General features: G+C 42.0%; 1 protein-coding gene across 1 annotated transcript in view; it reads right to left on the minus strand.

The window, feature by feature from the left end:
* Positions 1-486: 486 nt before the first annotated feature.
* Positions 487-19,465, minus strand: part of Cyyr1 (cysteine and tyrosine rich 1) — an 89,637-nt gene continuing 70,658 nt past the window's right edge. Inside the window, exons 3-4 of the mRNA XM_021185389.3 lie at positions 13,520-13,674; positions 487-2,146 (exon numbers count right to left, since the gene is read on the minus strand). Of these exons, the coding sequence (XP_021041048.1) occupies positions 1,980-2,146; positions 13,520-13,674 (322 nt within the window). The 3' untranslated portion in view covers positions 487-1,979. The remainder of the gene's footprint in view (positions 2,147-13,519; positions 13,675-19,465) is intronic.

Consider the following 19,465-nt stretch of genomic DNA (forward strand, 5'->3'; position numbering starts at 1 on the left):
TGACTTTGCCAAGCCCCCAGAAGTTCCCATTTCTATGTCAGTTATGACCTTTAAAAAGGTAGTTATTAAAAAATGAGACATAGAAGTTGAGGTAAATCATAGTCTAAGGGACACAGAGTGGGACTGGAATCACTCATAAATTTGAGAAACATCCTTTATTTCTTTGTACATCTCCATCAGAGCTCTTAGATGAACAGTGCATTGTCAAGGAGCAGTAAGGTTTTAAAAGAAACCTTGTTTTTTCCCTGAGCAGTCTCAACACTTGGTTTAAAACATTCATTAAGTGACATCCAAAATAGACCTGGTTGTTCTATTTATAGACTATGGGCAGAGCAAACTTTGCATATGCTTAAGAGGACAAGGAGTTTTGACTAGAAAATGAACATTGAACATTGACTTCACGTGAAAGTTGTGGAATAGACACTAACAAGAAAGCCAGGCTGTCTTTTAAGGTGTGGGATTAGGATGGCTTCTTTTCTCTGGCTGGGGAAGTTCTAGAAGATAAGTCTTTCCATAGGAGGGTCTTTCATTTACACCAGGCAGCCATCTTATGTGTGATCTATTGAGGTCTTTGGGAGAACAGGCAGCAACCTCCATTGCAGTGCCTGAGGCTTCGCTTTCCCCTTTGATACTACAGGGGTAGCTCCTTTCCTTCACTTCAGGACCTGATCTCTGCTCCTCACAATCTTTCTCTTATAGCAGGCAAGCTATGATTCTTCTTCGCCTCTGCCAACCTTTGTAGAATGAAGAGTTAGGTCTTAGCTCTGAATCAAGCTTTATGACTTGAGGGAATGTGGCTGTTTTGATGGCTGCACACACCACTGAAGAGTTCTTATAAACGATGAGGTCGCTGTTTTCTTTCTTTTCTATCAGTTGTGTGTTTGGAGAGAGACATTTTAGCTTCCTTTGGGAAAGCCGCATCTGTGTTTATGGCTTAACTAACGAGCTGGCATAGATGCTGGCCTTTCAGCCTCTCCTGGATTTGAACATGCTTTTGTCACCAAGATGAAGTATTTCCAGTTTTGGGTTAAAGCAAGAAAAGCAAGAACTATATGAGTCTTGTAGCTTGAACACTTAGAGGTCATTGTTGACTTATTAATTGGCTTAATTTCAATACTGTTCCCTGAGTTGGGGGAGGGAGGGAGGGAGAGAGAGAGAGAGGAGGGATGGAGCTTTTCAGTGGAGCAGATATGACACACATAATATTTACCAGTCTATTAATCTCACTGTTCTATATGTGCAGAGTTCGTGACATTCCACCCCCCCCCAAAGGCTACTGTAACAACATCAACTATTGCTGAACACAGATCACCATAACAGACATAATAATAGCGATGATGAAAATGTTTGGAATACTGTTGAGAATGACCAACTTGTGATACAAGGATAGGAAAAGTACACTCCTAGTGGTGGGTAAATGACACTGTTTGGTGCCAGGTTACCACAAACCTTCAATTTGTAAAAAATGCAATACCTGCAAAGTGCAAAAGGTCAAAGTGCAACAGGATGAGGTATGCCTGTGCCAGAACCAAAGTTCCCTCTGGTTACTTCCATCCAGGGCCCCTCATATTGCGAGGCACAGAGTGGGCTCTAAGGCACTTGATACATATTTGTGGATAAATGAAATAATGATCTGTTCTAGTTCTCCTAAGGCTGTATGGAATGTAGCTTTTCCCTGATGTAGATCAGACTATGCTCTGTTCTTCTTTATTCCAGGTTCAATATTGATTTTGTCTTCATCTCATCCTAAAGCAGCATGATTATCAGGAGCCTTCCAATTGCAACACTTTGATCTGACTGTGCCTGGGTGGATCCGCAGATCACTTAATCTATGACTTCTAATTCTCCACCTAGCTCTGAGCAGGGAAAGAGCCTGCTCCATGTGTACATTCTGCCTGAGATGTTATCTGACCCTAGCAAGTAGACAATCAGTTTTGTGCATGTTTCTAAGTTGAGGCATTTTGTTCTGGGTAAAATTGCTAATTGTCATGTATTCTGTTCTGGGATGAGGAATATTTCCTTGGATTTCCAGGATACGGAGGGGGTGGAGAGCGCTGGGCTGAAGCTTGTGGGGCTGCAGAGTATGGAGGTGGCAGGTCTGTGCGATATTCCATCTCGTGGTCATAAGTATAGGGGGGCGGTGCCACTGAAAAAGAAAAGAAAAGAAATCAGGCATTTAGTAATGCCTTGGTGAGTGTGTTAAACCACTGTGCTGGATACTTTGAGAGCAGAAGCACTTTCTGCTGGCAAAACTAGTAATATTTGCTTAGAGTGCGGACAGGTATGGCTGAATAAATGAGATCTCTACAAGGCAGTGCTGTGGGTGAAGAAGGTGTTTGGAGTTGGGGCTTAGAGAAAGTCCCTGAGAAGTATGACACTGAGAGTGAGGAAGCAGGGGGTAACTTAAGTGTGGCTAAAAGCAGCACAGGAAGAGGAGGTTGTGTGGATTTCAGCAGAAAGTGTGAGATCGGAAGAAATGGAAAGAGAGGCTGAGGAACAAGGTTCAGTATCACCATGTTGGGCCTGGTGAGGAACAGGGCTCACTATCCTCGTGCTGGGCTTGGTGAGGAACAGGGCTCAGTATCACCATGCTGGGCCTGGTGAGGAACAGGGTTCAGTATCACCATGCTGGGCTTGGTGAGGAGCAGGGCTCAGTATCACCATGCTGGACTTGGTGAGGAACAGGGCTCAGTATCACCATGCTGGACTTGGTGAGGAGCAGGGCTCAGTATCACCATGCTGGACTTGGTGAGGAACAGGGCTCAGTATCACCATGCTGGACTTGGTGAGGAACAGGGCTCAGTATCACCATGCTGGACTTGGTGAGGAACAGGGCTCAGTATCACCATGCTGGACTTGGTGAGGAACAGGGTTCAGTATCACCATGCTGGACTTGGTGAGGAACAGGGTTCAGTATCACCATGCTGGACTTGGTGAGGAACAGGGCTCAGTATCACCATGCTGGACTTGGTGAGGAGCAGGGTTCAGTATCACCATGCTGGGCCTGGTGAGGAACAGGGTTCAGTATCACCATGCTGGGCCTGGTGAGGAACAGGGTTCAGTATCACCATGTTGGGCCTGGTGAGGAACAGGGTTCAGTATCACCATGCTGGGCTTGGTGAGGAGCAGGGATCAGTATCCCCATGCTGGGCTCGTAAGTGATGCAGCATTCTCAGAATATAAATCATAAAATTTATTTCTTTAAAATTATTCATTGCATATCTTCACTGAATACTGTTTATAAAAAGGATGTTTTCCAACAACTACACATTGCAAGTTGTCCTTCTTATAGGCTCTACCCCACCCTTTTCTCCCACCTGTCATTATTCTCCTTTTTTCCTTGTTTGATTTATATATTCATGTCATAAATGTTCTTAGCTATCTATATAAAATCTAGGACCACTAATGGGAGCCATGGTATCTTTCCAAGACTGGCTGAATTCCCTTAGTACCGAAGAGAATTCTATTGAATGTGGATTACATCCTATCTACCTCTCTCTTGTGGGGCACGACATGGTTTGTTCATTCAACTGTTACTTTGAACAGTGTTGCAGTAAACATCAGTGTACAAACATCTCCGTGATATGTAGAAAAACAGATTAGGGACTGTGCTTTGGCAAACACACTCTCTCAGCTGAGAGGACAGAGGATGCAGACATGAGAGGTGATGAAATAGTATTCAAGAGTGGTTAGAACATACTCCTGCTAACAAGGAGTGGATGCTCATAAAACACAAAGTGGTTGAGTCTGTAGATCACTGGGAAAGTAGAAAATGGTTGGAGGGTGACAGGAGGGGTGAAAGAAATAAGCACCCAGAATGAGAGTTCCTGGAACTTGCAGGATCAACAAGTTTGGGAATGGAGATTAGGAATTTCATTTTCTAAATCTCATTTGAAAATAGGTTTTATTTAATTTACTACGTCAGTGCATTTAATAATCACATTTATTATACTTGCTAGGGACTTCTCCCGTACACCTATTTTGTAGTGATCCTAATCCTGTCTCCAGGGGAGGAAGAGAAGCACCTGGGAGCTGAAATTCATCTATGTCTTCATGATGATAAACCAGAAATGAATCCATTCTCAGGGCATGGATCCTATTGGGAAGTGACAGGCCTTAATCGGTCACTGTGAATGTAGCATAGATCCCCAAACTCATGTCACAATAATATGACTAAATCACCAAGCTCTTAGCATTGCTGTCAGCAGGGAACAGCTAGCATTTCAGCAAACTGTTCTTCCCCGAAGGACCTACAGTGCTGTGGTAAAGCGGCACATGTGCACACATTAGGCCTAGACTACTATGAACATAGAAGTGATCCAATGGATCCTTCTGGTGGGCCTCTCATTAGCAAGACCCTAATGTTCAGATCATTGACTGACCTCACTACAGACAGAGGAAGTGAGGAAAGGGATTAAGTAACCAGAGAAAGGAGGACTATGAATCCACTCGACTAAGTGGTATGTGACCCCAGAGCCCTGCTCTGCTCTAAAGACAGCCACTAGTGTCCTGGGGGCACAGATGTCATTCATCACGGAACTGGGCTTCTTTAGCCTTCCTTCGGACCTGCCTGACTCTAAGCTCTGTATTCTCTGAGCAAACGGAGTAACACCTACAGAGGGCATCAACCTTCTCTCTGGATTTTGTGCCCAATTCCTGGCTCTGTGAAATGTAAGAGGGCTGATACAAAGACTTGCAAAATGTTTCATACATACCAAGCAAGGAGGACCTACAGCCTTCACATAAGCTAGCAAGTCCCAGGAGGCTGCCCTATCATGCTGGTTCTTGTAAAGAGGTGGGTCCATAATATTATTAGGCTGAAGTTTCTCTTGCCTCTGCCATGGGGAACACAGAGTAACTTATCCCACAGACCTTCTCCACTTCCTCCTCTGTCCTGAACCTACCGTGTGTGTGTGGTGTGTGTGTGTGTGTGTGTTGCATTTATGCTTTGCTTCGCTGTGCTATGAACACTGCTAGAGGTCAGTTCAATGGGGATCTCTGTGGTTAATGTTGCTGTGTTTTGAACATCACAATCCCAGCTATGAAACAATGTTCTCTCATTCACAGATCCTTTGAACACTGATGAATGACTGCGATGCTGCAGAGTGGGGCTTTGAGGTCTATTCATCATGAAAGAAGAGCATCTTTTACAACACAGTCACTGGAGGATATGTCTGAAATTGTGTTGTATAATGGACTGTGTTATCTCTCTTCATGATAATAAGGATTCATAACGAAGTAGATATTCAAGGCATTAGTTTTGGAATTCCTGATTAATCCTCATTAATTAAAGGGTTTGGTCCTTTTCAACTGGGCATATGGTTTCTAGAAGATGTGTGGATGCCTGTATAGAGCTGGAACCTTTGAAACTCTTGCATTTCTGGTATTCCAATTTCCTGATATAAGTAGTATAACTATGCTATTCATCTATAATGTCAGATATGAGTGTCTATATTATTAAAAATAGTATTGGGTATGATGGCATATATCTTTAATCTCACCATTTGGAAAGATGAGGCAGGAAATCTCAATTTTGAGGACAGCTTGGGTTATAAACTGAGTTCCAGCTAAGCTGCCATATACAGTCTCAAAATGACTGACTGAGTGAATAAATAAACAAACAAATAGATACTGAGGGAAAATACGAAAATTAGAGAAGAAATGCAAAGTTTTCAATTCCTTCAAGCAATATTTCAAAAGATAAGAAAATTTGGATTCAGAAGAAAATCACCCTGAATTTTGTCACCTCATTCTGAGTGGTCACACCTATGTCCATGGTCATATTTGCATTTATACCTATGCAGTCCCATAAAATGGCAACATCTTTGCCACTCCATATCATAGCATTGCTTATGTTGTGTATTCTCCCCAAAGGTTCATTATTGCTAGGTATATATTATTCCACATTACATTCACTCTGAGGCTAACAGTTCTGTTATGACTGACAAACATCTTCTCACAGGACACTGTATTGTCCTGAATTACTTATTTGGAATAAAAATTCTAGAAACCTTCTGTCTTACACAATGCTTACGTGTTATAATTTGCAAATGCATGGCATGGCAAATCTATTTACAAAAGAATTGTGAGATCCTCTACAGACTCCAGCATGGCACAGGCAGGCGGTTGTATTAGTCAATTCCTAAATGCCAAAATACAGCCATCATTCCTCTCGTCATGGCTGGGCTTTGGAACCTCCGTTTTGGTGGTTGAAATTCAGACTGGGTAATTAATGTATTTATTCATGCTTGTTTCAGCCCGGTAACTTATAAGTTGGGCTCTTAAGAGTTAAGAATGATTAAAGTAACAAGACTATAAAAGACATCTTTCAATTTAGAAATATTTTGTCAGCTGGATCTGGTAGCACAGGCCTTTAAGTTTAGGTCTCAGTAGGTAGATACAGACAGATCTCTGAGTTTGAGGACCTACCACAGGGAGGTCCAGGCAATTCCAAACTACTAAGTGAAGGATTCCCTCTGCCCCACCCTCTGACACAGCACAGATTCTAAGACATATTAAAATCCAATGTTCCCCTTCCTCTCAGATAACATCAGGACAAGTCAGATCATATCCTGAATCCTTTTTATTACCATGAGAGGACAATCTCCTAGGACAGTTTTCATTTTAGACTTGTAACACAGGAGGGCTTTGCACACCTCCTACACCTAGCCCCCTGCTCACCATTTTTCTGTGTGTTCAGCTCAGTGGAAAACAAATCCTAGCTTAGAACAGTCTTAGGTGTCTTTCTTCTGTTTCTTCATCCCTTCAGCTAAGGAATGGGTGCCTTCTTTTCTGAGTCTGATTTGTGGTTTGAGCATGTATGCATGTGTGAGGAGATCAACCAAAAGTGTCTCTTCCCCAGTCACTGAGACCGATGCTGCAGACACTGGGAGTTCACCATTGATTGGTCTAGGGTAGCTGGCCAGCAAGCCCCAGAGAGCCTAGAATCACAAACACATGCAACCACGCCTGGCTTTTTACCTGACTGTTGGAGATTCCACTGAGGTCCTTCTGCCTAAGCAGCAAGCTCTTTATCAACTGCTGCCTCCTCATGGCCCTGATTGTGAGTATTTCTCATAGAAATATGAGCCGTGGAGAATGTATCTGCTGTGGGCTCAGAGGAGGTCTTGAGTTTGGGGAAGGAAGTGGAATGTTAAGACTGCTATCCTGGGGGGTGGTTGTGAACAATTTTGATTTTACCATTGGTGAAATGGCTCAGGGAGATAAAGACGATTGCTCCATGAACCTGACAACTAAGTTTGAAACCCAGAACCTGCAAAAAGCTGGGAGAAGAGAATCGGCTGCAAGAAGTTGTTCTGAAGCCTTCACATGTGCTCTGAGACACACGTACCCACAAATATCACATGATGATGATGATGATAACATTAAAAAAATCTGATCTCCCCACCCCAAAGATGGCTTTTTCTGCCCCACTATCAAACCAGAGTTATTTTTCTCCTGCATCCTACAGTCTTCAGGGCCAGGATATACACAGGATATATGACGTTAAAGCCATTCTTCAAACTATTCTCTGTTTTCTTTTTAAAGGTCTGAGCTGAGCTCTTTTGTACCACCCAAGCCATAAGATTCTATTTCTATATCTTGTAGATAACTGTAACCCTTCCTGTTGCAAATATGTGTTCACTGAAGACTTACTAGAGAGCCACAGTTATCTTTTCACCTAAACATCTGCTATCACTCCTGGTTCTTGTGGGCCTGCCCGACATCCCTAAGGCATTTATGTTTTACATTATCCTTTCTCTCTTCTCATTAGCAATTATATTTTGAATTTTTTTTATCTTTAAAGTAGGATTTTTGCTTTTAATTTTTCTAGACTATTCCTTGCACTAAGCTTGGTCTTTATATTGATTTCCAACATATTAAATGCAAACTGAAAAACACAATTTAAATGTATGCCTTCTCTCTGTTTTCTTGCCCTTTGTCATCTGGTATGTATCTACTGTTCCTCAAACTACTCCTTTGAATCTGTTATCCAGACATTTACATCATTCTGTCCCTATGGTAACCATGGTTACCATGGAGGGATGACTACAGAGAGTCACCATGGGTTTCCCTAGGCAATCAGATTATCAGGACATGGAACATTAGGAGTTGGAATTCCCATCAGGAATCTCTAGCTGAGAGCACAAGGCTGAAGCTTAATATTACCCAGAAGAGGAACTTGTCTCTGAGGACGGTGACTGACAAGTGATGTCACCTCACAGAAGAGACTATAGCCAAGACATAGCGGGTCAGTGACAGGCAGGACCACACATTGGCCAGGAAGGCTAAACTGTATACTTCTTGTACTCTATTTAAATCGAAGCCTCATGTCAGATGCTTAAAGATGAACTAGTGGGTGAGTAAGGGAGATCCCTGGCACCCTTTATTTGTTCCTCTTCCCAGTGTGGTCACAAGAAATGGATACCCTTGTTTTGCTTTTCATTGTTATCTGTTTAATTGGCCCATTGAGGACCGGTGGTTGAGCATAGCTTGTTAGGGCTGCCAGGGCACAGGCTCTGAATGTAACAACTCTAGCAACATGGCTACCTGGAAACACCCAGGCTTTGATTAAAGTCCAACATTTGAACTACCCTGTATCTGTATGTAGGCGCTTTATGTGGCTAGACAAGAAAACAGTCATGCAGACTGATCTCACTTTAAAGCAGTGACCTTTTCTGAGATGTGTTGGCCATTGGTGTTGCTCAGAAAGCATACATTACATAGGCATTTCATACATCCTCCTTTCTGAGCTTGCTTTCTTCACTTTCCTTCACCTACAGTGTATCTGTATCCCTTTCTACTCGCAGAAGACTGGGTTCTTACTTCACTGAGACAATAGGAACAAACCAAATCTACTGCCTCTAACAGGCAGGATGTACACCCCTCTGCTTGCCTCTAACAGGCAGGATGTACACCCCTCTGCTTGCCTCTAACAGGCAGGATGTACACCCCTCTGCTTGCCTCTAACAGGCAGGATGTACACCCCTCTGCTTGCCTCTAACAGGAAGGATGTACACCCCTCTGCTTATCTCTAACAGGAAGGATGTACACCCCTCTGTTTGCCTCTAACAGGAAGGATGTACACCCCTCTGTTTGCCTCTAACAGGCAGGATGTACACCCCTCTGCTTGCCTCTAACAGGCAGGATGTACACCCCTCTGCTTGCCTCTAACAGGAAGGATGTACACCCCTCTGCTTGCCTCTAACAGGAAGGATGTACACCCCTCTGCTTGCCTCTAACAGGCAGGATGTACACCCCTCTGCTTGCCTCTAACAGGCAGGATGTACACCCCTCTGCTTGCCTCTAACAGGCAGGATGTACACCCCTCTGCTTGCCTCTAACAGGAAGGATGTACACCCCTCTGCTTATCTCTAACAGGAAGGATGTACACCCCTCTGTTTGCCTCTAACAGGAAGGATGTACACCCCTCTGTTTGCCTCTAACAGGCAGGATGTACACCCCTCTGCTTGCCTCTAACAGGCAGGATGTACACCCCTCTGCTTGCCTCTAACAGGAAGGATGTACACCCCTCTGCTTGCCTCTAACAGGAAGGATGTACACCCCTCTGCTTGCCTCTAACAGGAAGGATGTACACCCCTCTGTTTGCCTCTAACAGGAAGGATGTACACCCCTCTGCTTGCCTCTAACAGGCAGGATGTACACCCCTCTGCTTGCCTCTAACAGGCAGGATGTACACCCCTCTGCTTGCCTCTAACAGGAAGGATGTACACCCCTCTGCTTGCCTCTAACAGGAAGGATGTACACCCCTCTGCTTGCCTCTAACAGGAAGGATGTACACCCCTCTGCTTGCCTCTAACAGGAAGGATGTACACCCCTCTGCTTGCCTCTAACAGGAAGGATGTACACCCCTCTGCTTGCCTCTAACAGGAAGGATGTACACCCCTCTGCTTGCCTCTAACAGGAAGGATGTACACCCCTCTGTTTGCCTCTAACAGGAAGGATGTACACCCCTCTGCTTGCCTCTAACAGGCAGGATGTACACCCCTCTGCTTGCCTCTAACAGGCAGGATGTACACCCCTCTGCTTGCCTCTAACAGGAAGGATGTACACCCCTCTGCTTGCCTCTAACAGGCAGGATGTACACCCCTCTGCTTGCCTCTAACAGGAAGGATGTACACCCCTCTGCTTGCCTCTAACAGGAAGGATGTACACCCCTCTGCTTATCTCTAACAGAAAGGATGTACACCCCTCTGCTTGCCTCTAACAGGCAGGATGTACACCCCTCTGCTTGTATAAAGGACCCGACTCTTTCTCAGACTCAGACTCTGATTTCTGAAAGGTAAATGCATCAGATGGCACGTATCTGAGCACATGTGGAGTACAGCACACACGTGGAGGTCAAAGTCAGTTATCTACTTCCGACTTTACGTGAGTTGAAGGGATCAGACTCAAGCTCTTTACACGCTAAGCCATCTCACCAGCCAAGAGTCTAAGAATGCTCCCTGTCCTCTATATTAACCAGCTTCCTTTTTATTTTATCTAATTATATTAATTGCTAAAACACAAAATATCATGAAGTAAAGTTCTCTATGGGAAAAAAAATCTGACTTCATCTCTATTTTCTTGATTTCCCCCCTTAAAGTATAAGTTAAAGAAAACTGTGTGCTCTTTTCTCCCTCATCATACAATACATATGTGGTGGTTTGAATGAGACACCCCCATATTAACCGACAACAGGATTACTTCGGGATATGGTTAGGTGGAAGGTTGCTTATTGTAGGTGTGAGAGAAAACAGCCAGAGGCATTTAGAAGAGTCTAGAGCAGAGAAAGAAATAGACTGAATATGGTCAGCACATGACATGGTTAGGGGCTATCTGTGAGAGAAGAGAAAACATCAAAGGGATAGAGAATAGAAAAAACCACGGTGATATTAGCAGGAGCAGGAGCTTAGAGAGCAGCCAGGTTAGAAGAAGAAGCAGTAGCTGGGGGAGGGTGGAAAGCTAAGGAGATGGAGGCATTTTAGGGCAGTGGGGGAGGGTGAGAAGGGATAGGATGGTAGCATGGATAAGTGCCACAGGTATGTTTATTGGTGAGCTATATATCCTTTTTGCTAGAGAGAAGTGACTCCTTTTGGTAGGTGGGAACCTGCTTGACAATTTCCCACAGAAATTTGCTGGCTTTTACCTAACCACCAGAAGTCCTTCTATAGTCCAGGTTAAGATGGGCCAAAACTCAATTTTGGACAAGTCAGTGGGTCTGTCCTTTTTTTGAGGGGTACCCTTTTGGAACTGACAATGCCCCACTCCACATCTCTTGTATCTGATTACTTGATTTCCAGTTGGTAGCCTTGTCTGAGATGCTCAAGAGGTGTGGCCTTGCTGAGGGAGTGTGCCGTTGACTGAAGACTTTGAGGTTTCAAAGCTAGTGCCCTGTCTCTGCCTCATATTTGTGGTTCAAGATGTGAACTCTTAGCTCTTCCTGCTGCCATAATTTCCTGCCATGATGGACGCTTATACCTCTAGATTCGTAAGCACCACATAAACCCTTCCTTCTCTATGCGTCTTGGTCATGGTTTTCTATCACTGAAATACAAAAAGTAATGATTACAACGTCCAACAAATGTTATCTGCAGCAATTAATTAATTAATACAAGAAAAGAAGCCTCTCTATATCATGTTTAGATTCTGACATAATGAAGTTGGTTTCCAAGATGGCGTCTTCTTGGTGACCAGTTTGTTTCTCTCTAGTGTTCATTTTATCTTGAAGTTTATTGTAGCACTATTATTTTATATGGAACATTTCCAGTATCAAGTTTTGGCAGACAAAGAACAAATTACACTTTTCTTTACAATTATTCTTTTATCTACTGTTGTTGTTTATATTATTATTATTATTGTTGTTGTTGTTATTATTATTAATTTGTGTGAGTGTGTGTGTGTGTGTGTGTGTGTGTGTGTATGTGCACACCATAGCACAGCATATGATGAGGTCAGAAGACAGCTCTGAGGAGTCAGTTTCATCTTGGGTTCTAGGAATCAAACTCAGATTTCTAAGGCAGCATGGACTTCCCTCTGTGTGTGTATAGAAGGACAGGGACAGTGTTTTCTTTTTCCTTCTTTCTTTTGAAAAATGTTTATGGATGTTTTGCCTGCATGTACGACTGTGCCCCAAATGTGTGCCACAGAGACTGGAGGAGGTCATTTGTTCCCCAGGGATGGAGTTACGGAGGGCTGTGATCTGCTCTATAGGTAGTAGGGTTTGAACTGAGATCCTCTGGGAGGCCAGTGCCACTCAGCCATCTGTCTATCACCCAGTATTGATTTATCAATGTTTCCAGGGAATTTTAAAGACTAGAGTCTGGCTGTTTTATGGACCATAAAAGAGATTCAAGTAACTAAGAAGAAGGCATAGACTCTCTGGAGTTGTGAAAGGGTGAGGTGAAGGGACCCACCCCTGTTAAAACGGAACTTTAGAGGATGTTCTGGTAGGCTGGACAACAATTGAGGTCAGCATTTCTTGCCTTCAACATCTCTTGGCTGAAGTACCCCAGTTAACTAGCCAATAATAATTGGTTTGAGATTTAAAGGAATAATTTTTTGTATTTTGCAAGGAACAAATGGTGTCTGCAAACAAATGTCCTGTAGAAATCCTTGAAAAAGAAAGGAAAAGAAATGAAAAGAAAAGAAAGGAAAAGGAACAAAGAAAAACCTCTTCCCTAGTGCTGTACATATAGATAGGGCTAAGGGGAAAACCTGAAAGTGGCCACACCATCAAAGAAGAATGATGCTCCTGTCTATCAACTCTCAATTGCTTCTTGGTAAGGGGAGGAGCCAGGAGGTCTTCTAGCTCTATGTGTCAGAATTTTTACTGGCTTGATATTATACAGAGTTAGAACAGGTAAATGCAGTTGGTGTGAGTTCATGATACTGCTCACCTCTTATATCTTGTGTGGTACACATACAAAGTGATATAGAAAACACTATTGGACTCTAATACAAAGTGAAGAGCCTTGTTTATAGAATCTCATGCCCTCAATATATTTATATGTAGATGTTCTAGTAAATTTTCAACATGTATTTGTCAAATTATTAATGTCATTTCTGCTCTTTGCTGAAGATTTTATAATATTACGTGGGAACTATGCTTTTTGTTTAATGAGGACTATAAGAAGTTTTTTCTATACTTTCTCTAGAGACATACGTACCTACTGCCTCAGAGGCAGGTTTATTAAGACAGATTGCATACTTTTTCCATAATTGCTTGTCAGAACTCATTGGCATGTAGACAGAATGGGTGTGAATTTTCTATTTATCTTCATTCTGGCTGACTAGCGATTGTAGCTATTGAGAGTAGGACTATATTCAAAATGTAACATGAATTGGTTTCTTTCTTACCAAGATCTCTCTTCAAAGGTAGAGCTTCAATCTATCATTGTTTGGGAATACTCTAGAAAATTGGGGATTATTTCAAGGAGAGTCTCTTAATGTCTTTTGGAGGACTAGAGCCTCAGTAACAAACCCCGTTCTTCCTTCAATCATGAGCCATTTTGCTTACTGGGATAGGAGATGGCATTGATGTGTGCTGCTCTGATGACCCCAACGCGGGTCCCCCGGTTGTTCTTCATGCACATGCAGATGCAGATGGCGATTCCTGCAATGACCCCCATGATGAACACGATTCCAAACACGATGCCAGCAATCGCCGTGCCCCTGAGAAGGAAAACAAAGCGAATCTGCCTCAAAGTTCTGAAAGGTGGGAGTCCAGTCTCAAGCACAGCACATGGCTCTGAGCTAAATGATTCTCTACAGCTTGAGGGAAAATGTCTTGCTTATTTAGTAGAACCCTTGAATTCATCAGGCAAATGGTCTCTTATAGGAAAATTAAGGAAATTGAAAGCACACAGGGAACATTTGCAGAGCACAGTTGACCATCTCTCCATTCAGATTTTTGTTTAAAGTTTCCTAAATTTGGAGCTGGAAAGATAGCTCAGCAGTTAAGAACTCATAGTGCTCTTCGAGGGAACCTGAGTTTGCTTTGTGGCTCCTGTATAAGATGTCTCACAACCACCTGTACCTCTGGCTCTAGAAGGTCCATCATTCCGTACTGACCCTTGCAGACAAATGCACTCCATGAGTAGTCCCTGCCACAGACACGCATGTCTAAACACACACTCTTAAAATATTTTAAAATCTTAAATTTGAAAATTTATAAACTTATGCTAGCATGCACCCCCAGTTATAAGACAGTAATCTAAAATCATTTTGCTGTGTACTCAAGCAATAAAAATATGTATGTTGTACAAGGAGAACATATGCTTCATTGAAAAAATTTTAAAGGCCACTTAACATTTATTCTTAATTAAAATGCTTCACAAAGTAAGATGAAGAAAACCAGATGCAACCCCATATATATAGAGGATAGACAAAAACAAAAAACAAAAACAAAAAACAAAAACAAAAAACAACCCCCCCCCCAAAATATGTCCCCATTATGTTCAGTAATAAGTCAGCAAAGCCTCTGCTCCCTCTATGGCTAATGGTTTTCTCCTGAAAGCACTAACTTGTGCAACAAAAGTAAGTGAAAAATGGCAGAAGCTTATTGTTATTTATGCGCAACATAATTTGTAGCATCAATACAAGTCACTGTTCTTAGAAGTGGTCCATCATTACCAAAATGAAGGACCTGACTGAGCAGTATTGCTTCTCTCAATGCTTCCCTGGGAATGTAACATAGTAGTGCATGTGCAAATAACAGAAGAAGGATGCTCACCAAAGTGAGTGAGGTGCAATGGGTAAGATACTCACCATGGCTAACTTCCTAACAACATAGTGAAGGAAAACACAGCTACTAACAGATAATATCAACATTTACAGGATATCTGCGATACGCTGGGGGAGAAACTGTATTTTCATGAGCTAGGTTTTTTTCAATGCATGCATATGTCCTGTTTGGTAAATATGGAGCAATGAAGGGATTTTTCTGTTCTCTAATCCGGGCCCTGCACCCATAGCTACCGTTTTCAACTTTTAGCTACATTGCTGAACATCATTATAAGCTTATTTCTCGTTATCATTTTTAGTTAATTTTCTTTCAGACTTACCTATAAGCACCTTTGGCATGCATAATCACTTCATAATCACTATCGGTAGTTAAAATTGTTATCAGTATTTATATTGCCATTGCACTGTGCCCCACTGGGCCAAGCAGAATACGGTGGTAAGCATAGAATTCTCTTACAACCCATTTTAAAGAAGTTCTACTGGTTTCATTTCTCCATGTACCACTGAAATTCTTTCCCCTGCCCATCGTTCCTTGAAAACTCTCATGCAATTTGTGTGAACGTTCATTTGCAAGCACAGTAAAAATACTCATCAGTTTTGTTCCATCTCCATAGCAACCTCTGAAACATTATCAGGCCTAACACAGGTCTTCTCAGTCTATCGCTCTTTCCATTTAGACCTGTATTTCAGAGTCTGAGGCTCAGGACCACATTTCCAAATGGCTTCTTATGGAGGAATTCAAAAGGAAGCTTATAACGGAAAGCGACTTTATATTATGCCCTCCCTTGATTCCTAGTTAGGATATTGTGCTAGTTCTGTTACACAGTGAACAGTACAGACGATTCACCGTATAAGAAAGAAAATGTTATTTTGGCTCAGGGTTTCAGGGGTCTCCACCTACAGGTGCTTCTTCCTGTTGCTTTCCAGCCTCTAGCCCAGCAGTGTATTGTGGTGGAAAAGCAGAGCAGAGGAAGTTGTTCACCTTATGCCAGCATGAAAACAAAGGAAAGAGAAAGACGGTGTGAGGCTGGGGGTTAAGATCACCCTATTCCAGTGAGCCAACTTCCATTTATTGTGTTTCAGCCTTTTGTGGTGCCAGAACTTTCCTGTAGCATCACCCCAAGTACCATGCCTCTGAGAAGACAGCCTATGAGAGATCCAGCTACACCCTCTCAGCTGCACATGGAATTCCGAAGCAGAAAATTTTCTCTTGGGGTCTTGCTCACTGTCCTCTAGAATCTGCCCCAGGGAATTCAATAAATTCTAATTACTTTCCTTTTTGTGATTTCTTTATTCTGTTCTATCTTTCTAAAAATCCTTAGCATCTTCTAATGTTGCTAGACACTCAAAGATCTGACATTCTCTTAGGATTCCTTCTTTCTTTCTTTCTTTCTTTCTTTCTTTCTTTCTTTCTTTCTTTCTTTCTTTCTTTCTTCTTTCTTTCTTTCTTCTTTCTTTCTTTCTTTCTTTCTTTCTTTCTTTCTTTCTTTCTTTCTTTCTTTCTTTCTTCTTTCTTCCTTCCTTCCTTCCTTCCTTCCTTCCTTCCTTCCTTCCTTCCTTCCTTCCTTCCTTTCTTTCTTTCTTTCACTGAGACAAAAAAAGCTACCTTTTATTTGTATACCTGTACATGTATACTGGAAGGTAAAGGGATTAGGAAGACTGGATTCCTCAATTTCTAAAGACTCATTGTCTTCATGTTTTAAAATTCCATAAATCAACAGCTGCTCCACTGTACAGCACGGTTTTCCTTCCAGAGCCCATTCTGAGATAAACTTCTGATCTTCAGTTCCTTCTCATTTCTTCTCTGTTGCCATTTGTGTGTGTGTGTGTGTGTGTGTGTGTGCATGTGTATTTAAATACTATCTATAGGAATTTCATTTGCTCAATCTTCCCAAGTTGTTATTTTTTTCTTCAAAGGTCTCTCTCTCTCTCTCTCTCTCTCTCTCTCTCTCTCTCTCTCTCTCTCTCTCTCTCCCTCTCTGTCTGTCTTAAGCATGGATATTTTGTTATAGAAATGGAGTAGAGACTATTGAACTCTTCTACTTAATAAAACAAATGGTTCTGAATCACCTCCTGTAAGTCCAGTGTGCAAGCAGAATTTGACAAATGAATCATGTCATCTCAGTTTTCATGTCTTCTTGATGAATTTCCTTTTCTTCACAAAAGCAGATTTTGTTATTCAGTTTCATGGTTGGGGGACATGAATCTGACTGAAAATTTTCCAGAGTTTGAGACTTTGCTAGAACGGTGTGAATTTTCACAAAGTCCTCAGACCTTGACTCCAGAGACCCAATCTTTTGTTCTATCATGACTGATGCTTCGAGCTTCAGGACCATGGTTTATGACCCCCTTCTAACCGCAACTTGGGCACCTCATGCAAGTTGCAAAGCCTCTCTTTGCCTTAGCTTTGTCATTCCAGACATGACAGGCAGCTTGGGGCTTATGAGATTTTTCTGCCAGATTTCTTGTCATGAATTTGTGTTCACAACTCATTTGCCCGATAAATAGATCTCTACTTCCAGCCTGCTGTGAGAGTCATTCCCACATCTGTGATCTGCTCGTAATTTCCACCCAAAGCAGGCATCTCACAAACCAGAAGGTTGGGATGTTGGAAAGGACAGTGTATGTTTGGCTTATTGTAGGTCAGCCTCAGAGGCAGCTTTGCTGCTCTCTGAGAACACTTATGTTTCTACAGTGTAGGTAGGGATGCTAATAGGCACTGGTTACCTAGAGACCACTAAAAAGCCCTGGGTTGCTTCAAGCCTATTCTTGTGCCAATCGACCCTCATCTGTGTTTCTGAAATCCTTAAATGCCCTGAAAAGTGGAAGTAGAGACAAAGGACCTGAATTTGTGTTGCCCAAAAAAACAGTTGTCTACAAGACTCTGCCCCAGCAAACACAGAAGTGGATGCCCACAGTCAGCTATTGGATGGATCACAGGGCCCCCAATGGAGGAGCTAGAGAAAGCACCCAAGGAGCTAAAGGGATCTGCAACCCTATAGGTGCAACAACATTATGAACTAACCAGTACCCCGGAGCTCTTGACTCTAGCTGCATATGTATCAAAAGATGGCCTAGTCAGCCATCACTGGAAAGAGAGGCCCATTGGACACGCAAACCTTATATGCCCCAGTACAGGGGAACGCCAGGGCCAAAAAGTGGGAGTGGGTGGGTAGGGGGGTTGGGGGGAGGGTATGGGGGACTTTTGGGATAGCATTGGAAATATAAATGAGGAAAATACCTAATTTAAAAAAAAAAGACTCTGCCCTAGCCCACTTTAAATAAATAAATAAATAAATAAATAAATAAATAAATAAATAAATGAAAACAAAAAAGAAAAACCAGAACACCACAGAGGGATCCAAAACACTTTTATTTCTTACAGGAATTTTTACTTTCTTCTTAAATTACAAAGGCTGGAAGGGAGACAAACCTGGAAGTGTTCCCTATGAGCAATTAAAGAATGCCGACGTCTAGCCACTTAACAACTACTTTTCTGCAAAGAGAAAGACTTGTCAGAGGACGTCATTTGAAGGAAGAAAAGGAAAAGTTATCTGGAAACCTCCTTTGCATTACAATTTTCAGTTTTAAATACAATTAAACTGGAAGGTTTAATTTATGCTCTAGAAATAATCAATGGCTCAATTATTTAAACATAGAGTTCCCAAAGTCTGTGTTCCGCAAGCTGTTAAGATATAAAGTTGGAGCAAATTTATATTCATTAATCCTTCTTTTTAAAAACAGAAGAAAGTGGAAAATGAAGTGCTTTTTGTCCCTCTGTTGACAGTTCTGGCCAGAAGCGCATCCTAAGGTCATGTGGGTTGTAGCAGTGTGCTAAAGGAGGTTGGTGGATTTTTCTACATTAAATTGTGATTTTGGTGTCCTTGATCCTTTGCTACCCATTAGCAATTGTAAATTAGTGCCCAAGACACATTAAGTATAAAAGTCATAGCATCATTTATTCAGCTATTAATTAAAAGAAAGAAGAATCACATAGCAATTTTCTGTATTTAAATAACTTGGTCAGAAAAAAGAGAAGCCGTAAACCTGGGAAGTTCCGTATCACTGTCCCTCTGAAAAAAAAGGTTTAGAAATTTTTTTTTTTTTTTTGGTTCTTGAAAGAATATTTTGCAAAGGGGGCATATTTTTCGCTCCTTTACATTTTTATTTTGGAACAATTATAAGTGCAAGGAAATTGTAAAACTAATGGAGAGATCTAGTGCAACCTTTGTCACTTTCTTGCAATGGTAGCTTGTTAGTTAACTATAGAGTAACAACTGACTGAGAAAACTGAAGCTGGGCTAAGGAATGCAGAGCTCTATGTCAGCTCAGCTTACCATAGGCACAGAGCCACAGGAGTATCACAGCCCGCAGTGGGCTATAGTGTATCCCTGGGTTCCTGCTGTACTCATGTTGACTCTGCCTTTTCCTCACCTCCAGTACTCCTGTACACACACACACTCACACACAAACACACACACATGTACACGCACACACACAAACACATATACACACGGTATATACACATATTTGATTTAAAAGTTCATAGGAGAAGAAAGCAGAGGAGGAAGTCTTTGGAAAAGGAAAAGGAAGCCATGGGAGTGGAGAAGGATGTAGGGTGATGAGGGTGGATATGACCAAAGTATATTAATATGTGTGTATGAAAATGTCAAAGTAAAATCCAATATATTATATGCTAAATACATATATTAGTTAGGAG

The sequence above is a fragment of the Mus caroli genome, unplaced genomic scaffold (genome assembly GCF_978045245.1).
Source record: "Mus caroli unplaced genomic scaffold, Mus_caroli_1 scaffold_17, whole genome shotgun sequence".
In the NCBI taxonomy this organism is placed as follows: Eukaryota; Metazoa; Chordata; class Mammalia; order Rodentia; family Muridae; genus Mus; species Mus caroli.